The sequence below is a fragment of the Trifolium pratense genome, linkage group LG2 (assembly GCF_020283565.1).
Source record: "Trifolium pratense cultivar HEN17-A07 linkage group LG2, ARS_RC_1.1, whole genome shotgun sequence".
Classification (NCBI taxonomy): Eukaryota; Viridiplantae; Streptophyta; class Magnoliopsida; order Fabales; family Fabaceae; genus Trifolium; species Trifolium pratense.
The window spans coordinates 30,533,706-30,555,633 of record NC_060060.1 but is presented as its reverse complement, the minus strand read 5'-3'; the positions used below and the strand labels follow the sequence as shown (position 1 = coordinate 30,555,633).

The following is a 21,928-nucleotide window of genomic DNA, read 5'->3' as shown; positions in this document are numbered from 1 at the left end:
AAAATGTATGATGAGGTCTTCCCTTTCGGTTACAACTAATACCAAAGTGCGGTTGGATTTCAGAGACTAAATGCTAGAATTCAGGGATTCCCTTTAACCCTTTTATCATCATCAATGCTTCACTAAAGAACATTGATGGAGTTGATTCATTTCTTATTATATTTTCTTTTTAAAAGCCAAAGGTAAAATAAATGCATTTCCTTTTGGCTCTCAACAAATTTTCCTTTCAATGAGCTTTATCAGAAGCACCAAGAGTAGTTAATGTTGGCCACAAAATAAATTTGTTGGTGAAATATATTATATGAATTGTATATGTTTAGTTTTATATTTCTCTTGTCTTTTATTTTAACAAATGACTGAACAAAATTCTGATGTCGTATTATATACAAGTGTACAAGATCTTAGGTATAAAAAAAAAGTATACAAGATCTTTGTTTTGAAATGCACCATCCAAACCCAAATTTTTGGATGTTTATACGAGTTCAAATCTTGATTGGAATTATCTTTTGTGATATTTTACTTGTCTCTAATCGAACTCCTTATCTTGAGGATCATTTCTCCTATAAAAAATTAAAAGTTAAAGCAAAACAAAAAGAATTCCAAATTTTAGAGGTATAGATATGATTGAAATATCGGAAATGGTGATCCTCTATGAATGATCATGGACAATTCGTCAAAGGAAAGACTGACTAATAGAAGGTACACCGCGGGTGTTGGAAGTGAAAGCGGAAACTATGAAGTGAGATGGAAGTATTTGATGTGTCTACACTATAGAATTACATTGTAAACTCGTTGTTGATAGCATCATGGATACTTCTAACAACCGTAATGAATTTGGTAAAATTATGTCCGCTTGTAAGTTACTACTTCAACATTACCCAAACTTAAAGATAAGTTTCATTTGGAGACGAGCAAATTCAATCGCTCATACCTTAGTAAGAACGTCAAAATTGTACGTTAGTCACCAAGTATTTGAGTCTATATTATCTTGTATTTTGCCTATTGTGATTAATTAGTGAAAGCATGAGTTTATTACTGTATAAAAAAAAGTTAGCTAGCTTTTTTTTTGGACAAGATAAGTTAGCTAGCTTAATTACAATCTTATTACACCTTTTATCAGTAATAAAAAAAAAACTATGTTGTCCACCGTCAAAAAAAAAAAACTATGTTGTCCCTAATTTGAATGAAGAAAAATAAGGAAATGAATAATATTAAATAGTAATGGTGTTTCGATGAGATGATACATTTTTTCAAACTTATTAATCTCAAGTTCGAATGAGTTTTGTTGTCCATGTGATCAATTACAATTTAAGAGATTGATTTAAATAGTTCACATAGATATTCAAATATATTCCATTATTTATAGATTTATATTATATTATTGTATATGTATTTTAGGAAATAGTACAATTATATATCTAAATTATGAAATTCTCTCATCAAATAAATAAAATAAATGGATACTGATATTGAAGTGGAAATGGATTGTTTACAAGTTGTGCATGCCATTCATTCTACAAATAATAACAACACTGAGCATGGCAGGATGATTAGTATGTGTCGTAAGCTATTATCATTGAACAAAAACTGTAAAGTCAGTAAGTAGCTCATGATTTAGCTCAAGTGATCCGTTTTATTGTCAGTCCCCAATTTTATAATTATTGTCCACATTTTATTGAAACAAGTATTATCAATGAAATGAATTAAGTTAAGCCACTAGGTTTGGTCTAGCTGTGAGGGATTTTGGGAGTATGTTATAGGTCATGACTTCGATCCCCAGCTCATTGTAAAAAAAAAATGAAATAAATTAAGTTTGTTTTTGTAAAATAAATAAATAAAATAATAAATTATGAGATTTGATTGAATGTACACGGGTAAAGTAAAGGCCAAACCTGATTTATCACCTAATCAAATTCCTTCGATTCAAGTCGTCAAGTCGAGTTCAAGGGTCCTTATTAAATTTTTAGAAAATAAAATTAACTAAATCAATACACTTTCGATACTCTCTACTTGGACATTTCAAAACAAATATATACTTCCATGTATAAATTTGACGCAATAAGATCGTTGAGAGATTCTGACATTACATCTCTATCTAGAATTTCAAAGCACCGGGTATATAAGTCATATCTCGTACAACTTTTATCTAGCCAATTTCTATATGATGCGGCACTTAATCACTTGAGACAGTTCCTAACAGTTTTGTACAAGTTCACATTGTATGAACCAAGAATGTTGAAAATCCATACTGTAGTTTCACATCAGGAAATTGGTTTAGGATTTGTACGGCAAAAACTACCCTAAAAAAGTATTTAGAATTGTGTTTGAATGTATTCTTGATATTATAATTTGAAAGAAATATTGAAATGGAAATAGCAATGTACATATGCAATGGCGAAGCTTGGTAATGGCATGGGAAGTCATGTTTCCTTAAAACTTCATAAGGAGAAACTTATATTATCAGACACTGCATGCTTGTATCGTATTTTTGAGCTTTTGAGGAAGGAAGAAACATGAAAAGATGAATATTTTTTCCTACTCTACCAAGGGTTTGGATATATTTGTTAAAGAGAATATCAATAACAAGAGACCTGGAGGTCATCATAGTAAGTTCATTATCCTAAAACAGCTTAATCGGAACCTTATTCCAAAAACTTCTCTATTCCCAGCTTATGTAGAAGCTCTCAGAAGAGCTTATGAGCAAGTATCATCGAATTGCATAATAAGCTTATCTAAATGCAACTTTTCACATTAGAGTTTTAGGGAAAATATACTCTCTTATGAGCTCTTCTAGATAATACCTTCATCCTAACAGGACCTTATAACTAATTTCTATTAACAAAAGCGCAAATCCTAGTAACAATAACTCAAAGTATGATATAAATCCATTAACAAATACAGAGACCAGATAATTTAACTTCAGATCATTGGTGAAGAAATACTCTTCGGGATCCACAAAAACCACTGCCGAATAATATTGATCAACAAATTGACAAAGACTTTCATTCAAAAGCAGAAAGCTAGAAACTAAGACCATCCATTGCCGAATAATATTGATCAACAAATTGATAAGGAAATAGGTAAGAGATACAGTAAACACTACCAAATATTAATACTTCGAGAGTTTGATATCAGTGGAATTTTATTTAGTATTCAAGTTCAACAACTCAACCACCGTAGATATCACTTACACATGTCCAAGGAAATGTAGGATACTCAACTCATAACAATAGTTTACCGCAGGACAGACTAAAAAGGTTTTCATTGTGCACTTAAGACCTCGATCTCAAATTCCAAGACAGAGTTGGGCTGTATTCCCCAAGCAGGAAAGCCACTGGCACCATAGGCATAATCAGGAGAGCACTGCAAGATTAACAACAAAGTGAATAACAAATATTATTCAAATTGACAACTATTTGACCAAGTATCAAATAATCGTTTTTATATTTAGCAAAAATTAATAAACTTGACACTCTCATTAAGATTGTTAAATTAAGCAGTTGGATTGATAAAATTTGATGTCTATAACTCGAGTAAGTCGGTTTCCTCCACCTTGTGTATGTGCGTGTAAGTAAAAACAAACAACAAAGGAAATTCAATATATTAAGGCAATGTTTGGATGAACAGTTCAATTAAACTCATATACCATCATTAGTACTCTTAGAATTGGAAGTTAGGTTAACTCCGCCATACAAAACCGGTTTGTAAGGTGAGGATTGCCTCAACTTATAAATCCATGTTCAGGTCATCTCACATCTGATGTCAGACTCTTAACAGGTACTTATCATAAAAATGTTTATATATAAGCTATTTCTATAATAAAAGATAAGTAAAGTCAAATTGTTTTCAAAATATAAGTTATTTTCATAACCTATCCTGAAGAGCTTGTTAAATAAGCTAAAAACAGTTTATAGACATGTGATAAGTTGTTAAAGCTTGATAAATAAGCTAGAAACAGTTTATAGACATGTGATAAGTTGTTTCCATTAAACTCTCCAAACAGTATCACAAGTTCTTATGCAAGCATCCAATCCAAAAAAGCCCTAAGTGGCAACAGGTAAATATATAAGTAAAAACGAGCAGTGAAAAATAGATATATTATACCCGAAGACGAGCAATTTCGCCGATTTGCATGCCAAGGACACCTTCATCCCATCCTACAGACACAAATAATTGGAATAAATCATATATTGAATCAATTTTGAATGCTTAAAAGAACAAATCTTATTAAAAAAATGTATAATATTAATAATAATACCTTTGATAACAGAACCTTGACCGATTTTGAAAGTGAAGGGGTTCTGACCAGGATCCTTTGTGCTGTAATGTAAATGAAAGAAATGCAGTGAATGAAATGAATGATTATTATAGCAGAAGGGTAAAGAAGTAAAAGTAAATAAGCACCTCCAGAACTTCTGAGAAAGGTCACCGTTTTTCCCTGTTCATGAATCATCATCAGAAACAATTAGCGGCGAATCAATGAATGAAAATCAAACAATAGGTCGATCTAATACTATAAATTAATTTAATTGAATTATGAAGAGGGGGTAGAAACAAAAATAAGAAAATAGGGGGTTTTAGGGTTTAGTTAGTACCGTAACCGGTGCAGTGAACAGTGACGTTCTGGCCGGGATTTGGCTTGGGTCCATTTCCAGGTCTAACAACTTGCTTCTCAACTCCCATCTTCTTCTTCAAAGATCTTTCGAGATTGATTCCTTCTTTACTCTCGTTCGTCTCGTCTTTCACACTCACTTCACTCTCCTTTTCTGATTCGCGCAGTCGCAACAAGCTTTCTCTATTTTTATTTTATCCCCTCGTGTGCCTTTTTGTATTTTTTATAATAAAATAGTTTTTTTGTTTTTAAGCAGCCCAATGGCTATTCTCTCGCATATTTAAATGCGGAGAAAAATGTGGAATTCAGGTTCGAATAGAGATGACAATGGGTAGGGTATGGGTAGGGTACTATAGTACCCATTCTCATATCCGCGAATTGGAAAAATACCCGTACCCATCCCCATACCCTCGTGGGTAATAACTTTCCCCCCGTCCCCATATCCTATGGGTACCTAGGTACCCATACCCGTATCCGTTACCCGCATTTTTACTAAAAATAAATTGATTAATTATAAAATATTATATAATTTTAATAGAATTAATTTTTTTTTAAAGATTTTATTATTGACTCATGAAAATTATAAACAAAATTATTACTAACCTTATGTTAAAGTTCATATTTATGTTAAATATTCACATTATTTTTGTATTATGTTATAAATAAATATTTTTATTAAAAATATGTAATAGTTTAATAGAGTTGTATTGTTTAAAATTGATTTACATATATTATTATATAATAATATAAATAAAATAAATAAATATATATTATGTGGGTATGGGGCGGGGTGGGTACTAAGGTACCCATACCCGTTCATTTTTTAGGGTAATTACTCATACCCGTGCCCGTACCCAAAATGCGGGTTTTTACCCTACCCGTTGTGAGTAATTTTTGCGGGTACCATCTGGATATGGGTCAAATTGCCATCCCTAGGTTCGAACTTCAATCACTCTAATAATATTTCTTGTAATTATTTGAGCTGCAATTATGAGACAATTTATTATTATTTAATCTACACATACCTATATTTTTAGTATTGGCAAAAATATAAGTATTTGACAAAAAAATACAAAACATAGTCGTATAGAATAAATTTTTAAACTACTTGTTCTAAAATATGTGTAGGTCCAATTTAACGTTGAGTTCGATTTATTTAGCGTCAATTTCAGCTCGATAACACGTTGGCATAAGACCATACATTCCTGTTAAACGGTTACAGAGGTTTGCACTTCCATAACAATCGATATCGAAGTAATTGACATTTAATGTCATGATACTTTTCAACCATTGTTCCGACAATTATCAATGTCGAGACCACAAGATTCACCTTACATTGATGGTCTAGCTCTGCGTTAGCCATTAGGGGACTATATTCTCATGTAGGAAGGTTAAGTAATCTCATTCTATTATCTCAACCTCTCACTTCACACAAATACTTATCGAAGATGCGTTCACCAATTTTTTTTTTTTTTTTTTTTATGTAGTGTTGTCTTATAATATATGTTTTTAATCATTAAATATCATTATTTTAATTTTTGTTTATGTACTAGTATGAAAATCTATAATTTTTGAAAATTTATCATTAAATCTATTATCTTTTAACATTTTTCACATCATATAAAATGCAAGATTTCCAATATCTATTATCTTGTATTTAAGATTAAACTTTTGAAGGAGCGTGCACAAATAACCCGATAACACATGAACTCACAAATAATTGATAATCGCTAATAACGCGTTAGAATTAGAGTTTCGTCTCATTCAATTCTACAAAACTTAATTTATAAAATAAAAACTATCTCTCTACAAAAAAAATAAACTATCTATCATTTGCCATATCTCATAATGTGGTACACTTTTATGGCTTGGGCTAAAATGAAAGAGTGAGACAAGTGGTGCATAGTGTACCACTTGTCAATATCTCGATAACGAAATCAAATTTTGTAAATCAATCGCTGGATTGAAAATTTATATTATATAGATCATTTTGACTTTTTTTTTTATCAAGTTCATTTTGACTTATTAACAAACATAAAATGTGACATTCTCAACATACAACATAATTAGCATTTATCTTGTTCGTGCATGGAGAGGGCACCATTTGAGCATGTTCAATTAAGTAATCATTATTATTATATATATAAAGTAAAATTCACAAAATATAACATGAAGTGGCTGTAGTTTAGTGGTAAGAATTCCACGTTGTGGCCGTGGAGACCTGGGCTCGAATCCCAGCAGCCACACTTCTATTTTTTTTTCATTTTTTTTGCGGCATAAGACAAAACGACACCGTTTAGCACCTTCGCTCAATTCACGCCTTATGAATAAATTCAGAGTGAATGTGAATGATAAAACAAACCCGCTCTGTAATCCCAATTCCCGATCTCACTCGCGTAAGGTCAGTTTCTTACTCTCTTCTTCACATTCTTCATTCATCTTCGTTTTTTCAATCGAAGAATCCACGTTGAATTTTGATTCTGTTTAATTTATACGCTCTGTTTGGACATGATCAATATTAGTTTCGCATAATTTCAGCGTGAGATTCGTTTTATTTTGTGATTATTGAAAAATTTATTTGTAATAATATATATACACAGACACACATGAATGAAAGATAACAAGTTGCGCCGCAAAACCTACATCCATATTAGTGCTTGTTAGCATTTCATTAGATTTATATTTATATATCGTAATTTATAATCAATGTGAAAGGATTTGATTTGATGGTTATGTCTGTACATAAGCTCGAATAAGTAGATTGAAATAGGCTCCTAATAGTTGATTTAACAAGTAGATCATATTGTATCTATGAAGCACAGACATAGACATGGACACCGGACACAACACCGATGGCGACACCCACGCACCTTATTCGAGGAGTGTTCGTGCTTCATAGTATTGTATGAGGTTTTAATAAACAGAATATTGGGTGAAGTAGCTCATCCAACTTCTGTACACCTCTTAGGGTTTCGTACTCTTTGTTAATACCTTAGCTATCTTCTGTCCTAGATTTTTTCGTTTGTCTGATGTGTGGATTACAATTTTGTGATTAGTTTTATTTAATCAAGTTCAAGGAAGCAAGATGTTGGGTGTCATAAGAAACAAGGTAAAATACCAATCTTATTTCTTCAATTCTGTTTCTGTGCTTTTCATTTCACAATATTTTATTAACACTTCGATTTTCAGAGTATTCGCCATACCCTCTCCAATTTCAGACAGTTCTCTTCTTCCGCCAAACAGGTTTAATTTGTTGCTTTCTTACTTATCATCACGTCAAACCTTATTAAACTCTAATTCATAGTGTTCCCCTTTTGAAATGAAAATATCTCTTTATACAGATGACAGTGAGAGATGCTCTCAATTCTGCGCTTGATGAGGAAATGTCAGCTGATCCTAAAGTTTTCTTGATGGGTGAAGAGGTAAGTAGCTCATCCATAATTTATTTAATAGTATGAGTTTAATGGATATGCTTTTTGTCACCGTAAATTAATTTTACATTGACATCCAATAGAAATCGAACATTTTGCCATGTCATATAATTAAAGTGGGGTGGTTTGGCGGAATACATGGTTGCTATTAAATGACAGTGCAACATTACGTGTATCCTATTTTCTCTAATAGTATATTGGAAAATAAATTATTGGAGTTCATTTTCTTATGTTCATTTTGCTTGTATTTGATTACAGGTTGGAGAATATCAAGGTGCATATAAGGTTAGTTATGTGTTTCCACTTGCTCAAGTTATTTTCTTGCCGAGCTTTGATATCTATTATGAAATATGCCAATTTTATTTGTTCTTTCATTTTAGATATCCAAGGGACTTCTGGAGAAGTATGGCCCTGAGAGGGTTCGCGACACTCCCATCACTGAGGTTATTTTTCTTACATACACTTCCTCACTTATTTGATGCTTTTATTTGCACCCATTCATTTGCGAGGTTATTTTATTCATGTCCTTCTGCCCCTCCTTGCTGAGGTTTATTTACCCTTGCTTGTGAATTGGTTTAAATTTTATTTTTCCAGCCATTAGTGCAACCATCTAATAAAATAAATAAAATTCAAATTTTGCTAATGTGATGGTATGAGGTGCCATGTTGGGCTGTCTTCCTCGTGTAAGCTTCTGCTAATTTATATTTTGTAAAAAATGCTTATTGAACATGAAAAAAATTCCTGCTTCTTAACACATGTGACCAACAGCTCAAAATTGATATTTTAGTGTACCATGAGTGGTTGGTTTATTTCCATCTTAAAAGTTACACAATGAGTAGACTTGGTATGATTTTTTTTTTTACGATAATTCCTACGAAAAAAAGGATTTATTCACTGTTTGCATGGCATAATTTGTTCAAATATAATGTTCATTAAATAATGCAGGCTGGGTTTACTGGGATTGGAGTTGGCGCTGCTTACTATGGTCTAAAGCCTGTTGTGGAGTTTATGACATTTAACTTCTCCATGCAGGTTAGCATTTATCTCACTGCATCGTTTCTTTCTTAAACTGGGTGTGCAATTAAGTGCGTTAATTTACTTCTTTTGCCACCACTTAATTTCTCTGTGTTTTGTTTTCTGTTTGGAATTTGCAAGCCATGCTCTTAACTTTTAAAATCTTGTCATGAAAAGTTGGCTGCCCTTAATAATTATTGGATGGCATCTTATGAATTATGTCTTCTGCATGATATACACATGTTACTGAGTTTCAAAATGATGATTAATTTACCAAGGACACATATTGACTTCCCCGTGAGTTCCACCCCAAAAATTTTATACCCAGATGATCACTATATTGAAAATTATGTATATAAGATGATTAATTCATATAAGATGCAATAGATGCTCAAAAGTTGAAAAGTTACCCAGAATTAAAGACATTATTCTTTAATACTTAGAAGTCGTGATAATACAGTATAGATGTACAAACCTTGATAACTGAAGCAAAATCAGTAAGTTTCAGCAATAAACTTAAAATATGGATGTTGTGAAAGCTCAAACCATCAAAGGAGGGTGTGTGTGTGCGTGGACGTCAAATTTGAATGGCAGGCATGGCAAGAATCCCAACATAAATCTGACGGGGACATAGTAGCAGTCTCTATTTAATGCATCTTGGTGATATGATAGCTTCCTCATTCAAAATCCAAAGCATTTCTTTATGTTCTGCGGAAGCACACCCAACCCACAAAATCCTGTGGTTGACTGCCCTGCTAAAGAAACACTATGGATTTGTGGCTATTGGAAACCTGTTGACCTCTATGTTGGAAGAACTGGTTCAGTTTATTGTTTACAGTGCCTTGACTTCATAAATTAACCAAGGCATTGTAAGTTGGCAGGTTTTTTACCGGAACTTTGTTCCTTCTCAACTTTAATTGTTGGTGAAATTTATTATGACTCTGCATGCCTTATGTTTGCAATTCTTCATCTGAATACCCATGTTAATAATCACACGCCCAAAAGTTTTTTTTATCAACACTAAATAGTTCTTTATGTCAAAACCACTTTTCACGTAACATAACTTAAAGTCACTTTCCCCTAAAAAACTGTTTCTGACGAAAATCAATTGTGTGAAGTCAAGTTCATTCAAAATAATTTTCCAAAGACTAATATCTAAACATACCCTTCATCATCTTGACTTCATATTGATTTGTGTTGCAGGCAATAGATCACATCATTAATTCTGCTGCGAAATCAAATTACATGTCTGCTGGGCAAATATCTGTACCTATTGTCTTTAGAGGACCCAATGGTGCTGCTGCTGGTGTTGGTGCTCAACACTCTCATGTATGTTTTTCCTAACATTTTCTTCTATGTGAAACTTCTGTTAACTATTTGTTTACAATATCCACTGTTTTACTTTGGTCATGACCTAATGATCACTTGTTTTGTACTTTAGTGTTTGTATATATTTATGTACCCTATAACTTTGCTTTTATGCAGTGTTATGCAGCTTGGTATGGATCGTGCCCTGGGTTAAAAGTGTTGGCACCATATTCATCTGAAGATGCTCGTGGTTTACTTAAAGCGGCTATAAGGGACCCTGATCCTGTAGTTTTCCTTGAAAATGAGTTGTTGTAAGTTTTTCTCCTTGATTAGTAATTGTAATTTGTAAATGACCTGTTGAAGCTTGAAGATTTTGCACATTATTTCTAGTTTTAAATGGTATTTAATTTGATGGGTTATGTGCTCTAGATATGGTGAGTCATTCCCTGTTTCCGCCGAAGTTCTTGATTCCAGTTTTTGCCTTCCCATTGGAAAAGCGAAGGTACTTAGTTATCTGTAGTCTGAAGTATTTGAGATACACCTTTCTTGTATTTGTTAGTGTCACACATTATGAAATTTAGCATTCTTATCAAATTCATGCGTTTTCCCTTGACAGATTGAGAGAGAAGGAAAAGATGTGACTATTACAGCCTTCTCAAAAATGGTTGGCTTTGCTCTAAAGGTTTGTTTTACCCTAAGATCATTTTCTATTCTAGATATTTATTGTTTGTTCAAGAATTTAATTATCATTTACCTAGCACTAGTACTAGTAGTATGTGAAATGATATAGGTTTGTCTTGCATGTAAGTGTTAAATAAATAATAATAGAAGAAAAGAGGAAATAATTATTTTGGATCAATTGTTCGTTATGTGTTTTATATATTTGAAGAAAAATTAGAATCTCTAACCACTTCCAGTCCTCCCAAACAAGCAAAATTTGTAAATAACTTTTTTACTTTGTTTAGGCTGCTGAGATACTGGAAAAAGAAGGAATCAGTGCTGAGGTAGGCTTTGCAATAGTGTGTTAAATTTTCACCTATGCAGCTTCTTTTTGGTTATGACTAACAATGAGTGATGGTCTATATCCACACAGGTTATTAATTTACGTTCAATCCGGCCGCTTGATCGATCCACCATCAATACTTCTGTCAGGAAAACCAACAGACTGGTGACAGTTGAAGAAGGGTTTCCTCAGCATGGTGTTGGCGCTGAAATCTGGTTTATCTCTTAACATTAGTTTCTCTATATCATTCTAGTTAACTCTCGGAAGTTGTTTAAGTTCATACTTTTATTGTGCAGTACATCCGTCATTGAGGAGAGTTTTGGCTATCTTGATGCACCGGTTGAGAGAATTGCTGGGGCTGATGTTCCCATGCCTTATGCTGCAAATCTAGAGAGATTGGCTGTCCCACAGGTAATGTTTCTTAAATAGTACTTCTTAGGTTTAAATTTGTGTATATGGTATGGATTATTTAAATCTGTTTGTGTTCTGGTATATGTGAATGTACAGGTTGAAGATATTGTTCGTGCTGCAAAGAGAGCATGCCACAGATCTGTGCCTTTGGCTGCAGCTGCCTAAAATTATCAATTTAGTCCTAAATTTTTTCAAGTTGTGGTTTGTTGTTTGGTAACCCTTGATGTTACCGAAAATTATTGCTCCCAAATTTCCACCACATCGTCATAAAGAAAGGTTTCACTCATTGGATGCTTTCATCCGGGTTTCAACCCGGAATTTCAGTGGTATTTGTAACTCCATTTACAAACAATAGAAAAGGCCACTGTACAATTACAGACACATTTTCATCAACAAAAAAATACAGACATTTAATGTCCAAATTCAACTTGGGGGTTCTCTTCAACTTATGTCTACCAATAACTTGATATATATGTGAACTTTCACACTTTTTTCTTCATTTTTTATGGATAATACTATTACTAACAAGTTAATCCAATATAGTAATAACATATTGGAACTTGTAGTTAAGTTAGTTATTTAAAGGAAATCTGAAAAACGTACTTTTTTAACACAATTTTCTGGTCTCTTAAACTCCAAAAATGTAATAAATCGGTCCCGTGAGGCACACTCTTTTATTGGGCTTAATTATCAAATAAAAATAGTCACGTGAGGTTAGCTCAGTAACATTGCATTATATATGCAGGGGGTCTGAGTTTGAACCCTAGTATTTCACTTATCCACTTTAAGGGTGAATTTTCCGATCTACTAACAAGTAGTATTGGCGGGTGTACCAGATTGATTGACTACTTGACAAAAAAAATGATCAAATAAAAGCCTTTGATAATTTAGAGCGAAAGTTTTTTTTTTCCGGTTACTTAGAGTGAAAGTTTGCTTGATAAAAATATGAAAGATATCCACAAAACAATATCGGTTTAATTTGTAATCACACCATTATGAAGTTATAACATGTTAGAAATGAGGATTCTATTAGTTTTAGGATAAACAGGGTCTTCTTTTGGTGAAGAAGAGAATTGAGTAATTTTATCGATGATTATTCAAGTCATTCTACACACCCACACTGCATGACACTATTTCAAGATGGCATAACAACCCAACAAACTAACAATACTTATTCTTTATAACCAGTCCCTATTAATCATTCATCCTTATTGAAATTAAGTGAATTATCTAATTGTAGGGTATGCAGTCGCTTCATTCTTTGAACTAGAACATTTCTTTCTTGGACCAAAACCAGATTATCACAGGATTTAACACTATGCTGATGAAACTTTGGTGCATTTGTTTTTTGAATATGATATCTCTCAAAAGGTTAGGTGTGCGGAGTGCATTACCAAATAATGGCCACTGTCATGCTTTGCAGCAGTTTTGTGAGTTACATGTTCGTCATTTGCTACGGTATGGATATAATGGAAGGCGCGAAATAATCTTGTATTTAATTTGAAGGATTTTCACATCAAGGTGGTGGTTAACCAGATTAAGATTCGAGCGTGGTGGTGGATTAAAGTTAAATTTAAGAGTTATGATTATCTTTTATCTTTATAATAGACCAATTCTCTAAATTGTTTCGAGTTAGTTGAATCTGTTTTTTGCTATTTTGCATCGGTGTATGCGTTATGGTTTCAACATTTGCCTTTGTGACCCTTTGGAAAAAAAGTTGCACATTTTTTTTTAAATGCTTAATTATAGTTTTCGTTCTCCTATTTTTACTATTTTGCAAAATTGGTCTTTTATTTTAAAATTTGATAGTTTTAGTCTTTTCATCAAATATTGTCTAAAAATTGATAATGTGATATGTTTTAAAAGACATGGTATATGATCTAATGATGAAAAATGACCAACATCGATGAAATTATAAAAAAAAATCATTTATAAACTTCATTTAAAATATGTTGTATCACCATAATTTAGACAAAATATTTGATGTATGGACTAAAACTGCCAAATTTTAAAATAGAAGATCAACTCTGCAAAATAGTAAAAATAGAAGACGAAACTGTAATTAAACCTTTTAAAAAAGTAGCATAAAATAAAACGACGGCGTTTAACAGTTCTGGTCAATTCAGTGAATTTTTGAATAAAACTCAGCAACAAAAAGTCTTCACACCAAAACCAACTCGGTCTGTCATTCCGATTCCGATTCACGATCTCAGATAAAGGTCAGTTTCTTACTTTTCTCCTTCACATTCTTTCATTCATCTACGTTTTTTTTTTTGTCATTTCGTTATTTATATATAGTGATGGTGAAATTCGTTTTATTGTGATTATTGAACAATTTATCAGATTTTTATTTTTATATATTATTGCAATTGTAAGCAATGTGAATTGTTTGATGGGTTTGTTGCGAAATTGGAAAAGAAACAATCTTTTTTGGTTGGGTAGTTACTAGTTAGCCAGAGATAGATTTGATTTAGGTTCTGTTTGGACATAAAATAAACAAACTTAATCAAGTGCTTATAGCATAAACACTCACCACTTTTCATCTTAGTAAGCTACGATTTTCTCTAATAAAGGGTAAAATAAAGTCAAGTTTGTAAGCTTGAAGAGCTTATGGAAATAATGGTGTCACACATGTTTATGCCAGTAGATGAGCTTAAATAGGCCCGTTTGGATTTGCTTATTTTTTAGCTTATGTAAAACAACTTATGCAAATAAATAATTTTTTTTTTATGTATTATTATAAACTTGTCAAGGTAGTTTATGAATTAACATAGAAGCATATGTATTTGTATAACCTATTTTTTATAAGCTAAAAAATAAACCTATCCAAGCGGGTCATAAGTCAATTCAAATAGGCACTAATAGTTGATTTAACAAGTAGATCACATTGTATGTAGTTTTATTGATATTTGTTTTTAATCATATGTAGATTTTATTGCCACCTCCAGGAAGAAAAAGATGATTGATGATGAAGCTTTGGGATTTATTGCCAACTTTCTTGGCATTTTCATTTTTGCTCTGGTTATAGCATATCATTTGGTCATTGCAGACCCTAAATATGAAGCCAATTAGATACTAAGATTTTTTTATTTTTTTTTATGTATTCAAAATACAACTTTGTTGGATTCAGTTTTGTTGGTTGGCCTGTAAGGTCAGTTTGTAGCTTATGACAACAGCTAAAATCTTCAATATTTGATGGTTGGTATTAACCATATTTCATTGTCGTTGGTTTATATTTTGCGTATTAGTGTTTATATTACAAAACTATTAATTGTCAAATGCTGATGGCCGGCCACGATGTTGTTTGTTCGGATTAACTGAGAAAGTTAATCGTATCCCACTATCCCGCATTCATGCCCTATAGGCCATGGCTGCCATTGGCTTTAAATTATGAGTTATGACAGAGACTGCTGATAATTTATGCTTAATGATTCTGCAAATTCATGCAATGCCTTGTCAATTAGACTACATTTGTCTTCTGTGAAGCATACTTGTACCAAATTATTCACGAGGATTGGTGGCTGTATGCGGGAGAAGGGGGAAAGTTCAGGCGATGAATCTTTTTCAGATAGAAGTGTGTATTTGGATGCACTATGAGATTTGAAAAGTGAGTTTCCTATAACCCAGTAGGATTTTGGTTTGTTTGGTTAATTTGTATCAAAATTGAGTTTGCCTCGTCCAAGTTTGACTATAACGAAATTTTGACGAATTTATGTGATTCACATCAAATTTGTTTTTTAATGTAAAAACATAGTAACATGCATCACTTTATTTGACTCTATTTTAACCAAATTAATGTTACACAATTGATTTCATTCACTCACATCTGCACCAATTACTGATAGATTGGTTGCTTGACATTATAGATATAGTGATAGGGTGGCCTCTTTTCTCTTGTAGCTTTCTTTATCCATCAATTAATCTATAACTCCAATTAGCCATAACTCACTTTGGTTTGGATCTATTGTGTGATAAGAATTAAGTTGATTATTACAAGCATAGACTAGATAAGGATGCGGCCTCAAGAATGTATGAAATACATATTCAAATGTCTGATGCATCTTTAGTTAGAATATATGGTGGACATGTTAATAGTCCGTGCGCCTTTCATTTTTACTCAAAATTTAGATTTACTTTTAAGAGTTAATATTTGACATTTCTTGCTTAATTGATGTCAATCTTGCATTATGAGTGTTGAATCGTCAATATTTGACAGTAACCTGTTGAACAACTCAAAAAAATGTATATCTGTTAGGAAGATTTTTCTGCACTATGAGTGAAACGTGCTATATGGGAAGCCGAAACACGAAAGGGTCCGAGAACTGAGAAGTGTGTACTGTTCTTATATATGTTTAACCACCTGTTTTGACGATTAGCAATTCATAATCCATAATTTTTTATATTGTTATCATAATTTCTCATGTTACTGGATACTGTTCTTTTATAACCTGCGCATTGCATTGTTGTATAACTGGTAGTAATGTAAGAAAGTAATAAAACTATATCTATATCTATATCTATATCTATATCTATTGCATGCATTCCATGTTCTAGAGAGAGTACAAAGTCTGAACAAGGGAAAGTGTGTTGAGGAATGGTGGGGAGAAGAACAGGGAAATGGTGGGGAGTGGTGAAAGTATATCTGAAATGTTGTATAAATCATATATAGTCAAGAAAAAATATTTTGAAATTAATATATTATGCATTATAACCATCCATATTTAAACACTATGAAATATAACATTTATATTATAAAGTGTACACTATAACAATAGATCTCCAAATACATAAAGTAATGAATAAAGGGAATACAATCCCATGCACACAAGTATGAAGAAAAATGAAAAATAAAGATCACACATACAAACAAAAACTAATAATCCCAAACAACAAATGAACAATGTATAATATGTTAAATGAATCTATAAAACACTTGACATGAACTTCATTCAAGGGCTAGTTTTTGAAGGTGGTGGAGTAAAGAAGGGGAATGATGGCAAAGTGATTGGAATTGTAGTAGGAAAGTTTGGAAGTGGTGGAAGAGTGAATTGTGGAATAGTTGGAATGGTTGGGATTGTACTAGGAATTGATGGCTGAGTAGGTTTTGGTAATGTTGGGATTGTAGGCAAAGGTGGAACATTTGCTTGAGGCAATGTTGGAATTGTTGGCAAAGGTGGAACTTTTCCTTGAGGTAGTGTTGGAATTGTTGGCAAAGGTGGAACCTTTCCTTGAGGTAATGTTGGAACTGTTGGCAAAGGTGGCAATGTTGGTTTTGGAAGTGTTGGTGTAGTTGGATTTGATGTTTGTAGAAGATTACGAGCTGCTAGGCTAATGTTCATGCTTGAGAAGGAAATAGCAATGAAAACTGCTAAAATGAAGGAACTATAAGAGGCCATGGTAAAAGGTTTTGGTTTGTGATGAATTTTTAGTAGATTTTACTATGAGTTGATTAGTTTGTATATTTATGAGATTAGTGGAAGGTCTTTTATAGATATCATTGTTGAGTTTTTTCCACGTTGGTTTAGCTAATTAACCTTCATTTGGTGATGGTGGTTGGATAGTATAAACACAATGGAGACCCAAAAGTTGGACATCCAATTTTTTGAATGGTTTGAAGTATAGTAGAATAGGAGTTTACTTGTGTGGATTTGCAATGTGTTTGGTAATCAACAATGAGATGATTAATGGAAAAGTTATATAAGCACTAGAATCTACCTATGAGGTTGAGTCTAAAGAAAGAAGTAAGCTTTCTAATGTTTTGTACTAGTGTATGTTTGGTTCTTTACATTTATTTATTTAAATTTTTAATTTGGTCCTCTATATTAAAAAAGTTTTGAGTTATTCCTTTGCCTTATCAATGCTGTTACAATAAACTAGTTATTTTTAGTCAAACTTATGTTTAAGACATTCATGTAGCTCATAGAGTCACGTACGTGATAACTTAAGGGGACGTTACGTGGAAGTTATAGATGGAATTAACTAAAAATTTGACGGAAATGATGAATTTATGATGTTATTAGTAATATAAGATACCAACTTAAAACTTTTTAAACAAAGAGAACCAATTTAATCGACCATGATTACCTCATGTGTGGAGAGAACATGTGAAAAACACCCAAAAAAAAAAATAGAAGAAAACTTACTTTATTTTGGGAATTGATTTTGGAGAGGAGGGAAAACTTACTTTTTTTTTTTTTTATATATTAAGAACACACTATAAAATGTGTTTTAAAATAATTTAATTGTGATTAAAGTATTATATGATCTTTTTATCAGATTTTTTGTTCAATTATTTATATATCTAAATATAGACTTAAGCCTCTCAAAACTAACTCAAACCTAAATTACCACTACTAGTACCGGTATACACAACCACAATTCATAAAGCTTAATTGAATAATTTTTAATAAGTCTTTTCAGGAGAAATTTTAATAATTTTAAACAAAAAGTTGTACAATTACATGGCACACATACACAATTGAAGAAAAATAACTTAGCTTTACAATTGCGTATTTCGCCAATTGAAGATGTACATGTTAGATAATAAAATATTGGGCTTATGCTATTGGGCCTATTAGGTTTATGGTCCACTAGGTTTTACTATATAATCTCTTGTAACTCTATTTTATTAAGTAATGCAATTGTGATGTTTCTGACCCTAGCCTCCATTGTTCACTTCTCTATTTTGTATCTCTGAACCTAACATGGCATCAAGAGCATGGTTCGATCCGCCTTGAATCATTAATCGCTTCCGCTCTCGAATTCCCAAAATAGTTTGGGAATGTGTTTGGTTTAAGTTCTGATGATTGGTTTTATTTAATTTGTAAGTTGGGTTTCTTCTGCAATGTTGGTGTGGATACAAATGTTGCCTCTTCGTTCTTGCGAGTTGCGATATTGTTATTAGACGTAAAGGTGCATCTTGCTTTGTGGTTTTGATTTTTGCCGTATTGTTTTGTTTTTGTTATTCCATGGGCATAGAAACTTTCTTTGCACTTGAATCAACAAGCAGGTTTGGTGGGAAAAGTATAACATGGGTGGAGGTATTTGATTACTACCAACATGTCTTGTGGATTATGTTTGTTTGTGAGTTTTGGATAAATCCATAGTCAAGTGGATTTTTTGTTTCTCTCGTGTTGTGGTTTCTTTCGGTTCAAGGTTGTGTTTGGATTTGTTTGAATTGGTTAATTTGGTGAGTTAAAATGGTGCTCACAATGTGTTTGTGAAAAGTTCTCATCGAAGATAAATTTGAATTTTTTGTCTCAATTCTTCTCTTTGATTGTCTCTTCTTTGGTTGATCCTCTCTTTGTCTGTATGTTGGTCTCTCTTGTTTGATTGTTTCTCTTCCCTTTTTGATTCTTCTATGTTTGATTGTTTCTCTCTTATTGACTTTTTCTGTCTGATTGCTTCCCTCCTTATTGGTTTCTCAGTTTGATTTGTTTCTCTCTATTGGTTCTGTTTGATTGAACTTATCTCCCTATTGGTTTCTCCTTATTAGTTATTTTGTTTGATTGCACTTCTCTCTTCTAATTGATTGCATTGCACTTAGTTCTGTCAATTTTTCTGTTGGATTGTGATGACGAATCGTCACACTCTCTAATCCATGCCTATTTTAGCAACATTAGATGCATTTTAGTAGGTTTTTAGCAATAAATATAAGAGAAATCTAACCATAAGCTTGATTACTTGTTTTGCAAGAAAACAGGAAAAATTGCAGGAAATGGAGGATTTTCACTACGCTGGGGGCGTATAGCCCATCACGCGCCGCGTGATGGAGCTCACAGGGAGCCAAGATTTTCACTCTGATCACGCGCGGCGTGATGCCTTACCACGCGCGGCGTGAAGCCTTGTTGAAGAAGAAGATTGCTCTCTGACTTGATCACGCGCCGCGTGATTCTGTTACCACGCGCGGCGTAGTTGATGGATTTGCAACCACGCGCGGCGTGATAGATCTGGCGCGCGGCGTGGTTGCCTTCTGTATATATAGTTTCTGCATAATTCTGTTTTCGGGTTGGAAAATTCTGCAAATTGAATCTACATTCTGGGTTTGGAACTTCAAGATTGGGATTTAAGACTCCAGAGGATAGCTCCAAGCACATCGATAGCATGGATTCACAAGCCATGACATTGAAGCTCGGACGCGAACAAAGGGAGATGAGGAGCTAAGCTCTTTGGAGGTAGGATCTAGGATAGTCTAGGATGTAGATAGATCAGTTGTAATCTGCTATATGTGTAAGAATCTACTCTTTTCATAGTGTTGATTTAATGCAATTCGATGTTTAATGCTTTATAATCTTTCATTAGTGTTGTAATGATTTCGAGTTAAGTCACGTGCGAGAGTATTGATTTAATTTCTGAACTGAATTGCATTGAGCACTCGAGTGTCTCCGGTCGAGAGATTGAGGCATAGAGTGTAGCGAACGATTGACGCGCGTTAATATCATTCGTTGTAGGTAGCTTCCGCCCGAGAGATCGGGGGAGTATCGACAACGAATAGAGTGGATTTTGACAAGAGATTGCGATTCACTAATTTGTCGATCTAGTTGTTAACACTTGAGTAGATTCCTATGATATAGTAGATTGTATGTGGTTTAGCTATAGACTAGGCGATTCCGATGATTCTACCTCGCTTTTCCATTATATCAAAGCACGTTTTCTAGCAAATCATCACTCAACATACCCCCAATTTATGTGTATTTCTTGCATAATGTCTATGAGCACTATTCGACTAGTTTAATCACACAATCCCTGTGGATCGATATTTTTATTACTACGTGGTAATTCGTTCACTTGCGAAAATTATCCATCAAGTTTTTGGCGCCGTTGCCGGGGATTGTGATTGATTCGACAAGGCGATAGTGTTCATATTTTCTGTGTTTTCCTTATTTTTCTGTTTTATATTTTTCTCCCGGAGCGTTCTACTTGTGTGTTTCCTTGTGCATGCGGAGAACAGGTCCAATTGAGCTTTATTTCGATTCTGAAATTGAGAAAGCAGCACGAGCAAATCGTAAAGCGGAAGGAAGATATGTTTGAATCATACAATCAAGAGGCACTTTTAACTAGTTGCAAGTTCAATAATGTCTTTCTACAAATCATTACCAAACAACTAGAAGCTCAATGTATGGTGCAAGCAACCTTTCAAAATAATCCTCATTTCAACACTTACAATCTTGGAGTGAAGAATCACATGAATTGTTCTTATGGAGCTAATCCAAATCAAGCATTTCCTCAAGATCAACATTATGAAGATCACCTTGAATCTTTTGAAGATACTCTTATCTTAGCCATGAAGATGACTCAAGGCAATTTTGAGGTGATGAAGGCAAACCAAGAAGTGTCAAGCGAACGTCATGAAGCCTCCATCAAAAATCTCGAAAATCAAATTGGTCAACTAGCAAGGCAAGTCTCTTCTCTACAAACTCAAAGTGGTTTTTGTGGAAACACCCCGGATCCTCGTAACGAAAGTTGTAATTCCATTAATTTGAGGAATATAGAAGTTTCATCACCGGAAGTAGTGGAGAATCCTAAGAAGGATGAGAGTAAAAATGGTGTAGTTGAAAAGATGAGGGATGGTGTAGTTGAAGAGAGAAAAGAAAATAAGAAAGAAGAAAAAAATAAGGAAGAAAAAGCTTATGAGGGTGAAGTTGAAAAGAGAGAGGAGAATGAGTCTAGTGCCAAGAAAGGCAAGAAACCTCTTGTGAAGGACCCCAAGTTTCAAGTTCCTTCACCATATGCTAGAATGCCTTATCCTAGGATGAAGAGGGTCCAGAACCAAGACCTTGAAGTTTGTGGAGTGGTATCCGAATGTTTCAAAGTGGAAGTGCTAGAGGAAGTGGTAAAAGATGATAAAGAAGAAGAGTGGGAGCATGAGATTGAAATTTTTCTTCAAAACTTGGATAACCCCCTAGAAGAGGAGGAAGAGCCGAAGGCGATAAAAAAGCCACCGGAATTAAAAGAACTTCCCCCTAAATGGAAGTATGTGTTTTTGGGTGGCGACTCTAGGAAACCCATGATCATAAGTGATTTGCTCACTCCACTAGAAGAGAATGACTTGTTAAAAGAAGCGGAGAAAGTGAATGACGACCTAGGATGGGACTTGGATGGTGTGGTTCCTATCTATTGTTTGTACAAGGTGGGCAAAGAAGAAGAGCC

The 21,928-nt window shown here is 33.3% G+C and overlaps 4 protein-coding genes and 1 non-coding gene across 5 annotated transcripts; 3 read left to right on the top strand and 2 right to left on the bottom strand.

Moving 5' to 3' along the window:
• Positions 1 to 3,040: 3,040 nt before the first annotated feature.
• LOC123911026 (peptidyl-prolyl cis-trans isomerase FKBP12) lies at positions 3,041 to 4,820 on the bottom strand. Its single transcript, XM_045962342.1, has 5 exons — positions 4,596 to 4,820; positions 4,405 to 4,438; positions 4,259 to 4,320; positions 4,105 to 4,157; positions 3,041 to 3,363 (listed from the first exon to the last, which is right to left on the bottom strand). The coding sequence occupies exons 1-5, from the start codon at positions 4,681 to 4,683 to the stop codon at positions 3,262 to 3,264; spliced, it is 339 nt and encodes a 112-aa protein (XP_045818298.1). The 5' UTR covers positions 4,684 to 4,820; the 3' UTR covers positions 3,041 to 3,261.
• Positions 4,821 to 6,786: 1,966 nt separating this feature from the next.
• Positions 6,787 to 6,858, top strand: TRNAH-GUG. The gene has a single exon. It is a non-coding gene; the product is annotated as a tRNA-His (tRNA).
• Positions 6,802 to 12,201, top strand: LOC123908648 (pyruvate dehydrogenase E1 component subunit beta, mitochondrial). The gene is made up of 15 exons (XM_045959341.1): positions 6,802 to 7,013; positions 7,669 to 7,721; positions 7,802 to 7,855; positions 7,954 to 8,034; positions 8,302 to 8,328; positions 8,424 to 8,486; positions 8,989 to 9,075; positions 10,261 to 10,386; positions 10,543 to 10,676; positions 10,795 to 10,867; positions 10,982 to 11,047; positions 11,331 to 11,369; positions 11,459 to 11,583; positions 11,665 to 11,779; positions 11,876 to 12,201. The coding sequence occupies exons 2-15, from the start codon at positions 7,698 to 7,700 to the stop codon at positions 11,942 to 11,944; spliced, it is 1,083 nt and encodes a 360-aa protein (XP_045815297.1). The 5' UTR covers positions 6,802 to 7,013; positions 7,669 to 7,697; the 3' UTR covers positions 11,945 to 12,201.
• A 1,697-nt stretch (positions 12,202 to 13,898) lies between these two features.
• Positions 13,899 to 15,012, top strand: LOC123908646 (dolichyl-diphosphooligosaccharide--protein glycosyltransferase subunit 4A). The gene is made up of 2 exons (XM_045959340.1): positions 13,899 to 13,998; positions 14,709 to 15,012. Exon 2 carries the CDS (start codon positions 14,738 to 14,740, stop codon positions 14,849 to 14,851), a length of 114 nt encoding a protein of 37 aa, XP_045815296.1. The 5' UTR covers positions 13,899 to 13,998; positions 14,709 to 14,737; the 3' UTR covers positions 14,852 to 15,012.
• A 1,485-nt stretch (positions 15,013 to 16,497) lies between these two features.
• On the bottom strand, positions 16,498 to 17,251 carry LOC123908645 (protein PELPK1-like). Its single transcript, XM_045959339.1, has one exon. It carries the CDS (start codon positions 17,173 to 17,175, stop codon positions 16,729 to 16,731), a length of 447 nt encoding a protein of 148 aa, XP_045815295.1. The 5' UTR covers positions 17,176 to 17,251; the 3' UTR covers positions 16,498 to 16,728.
• Positions 17,252 to 21,928: the final 4,677 nt, after the last annotated feature.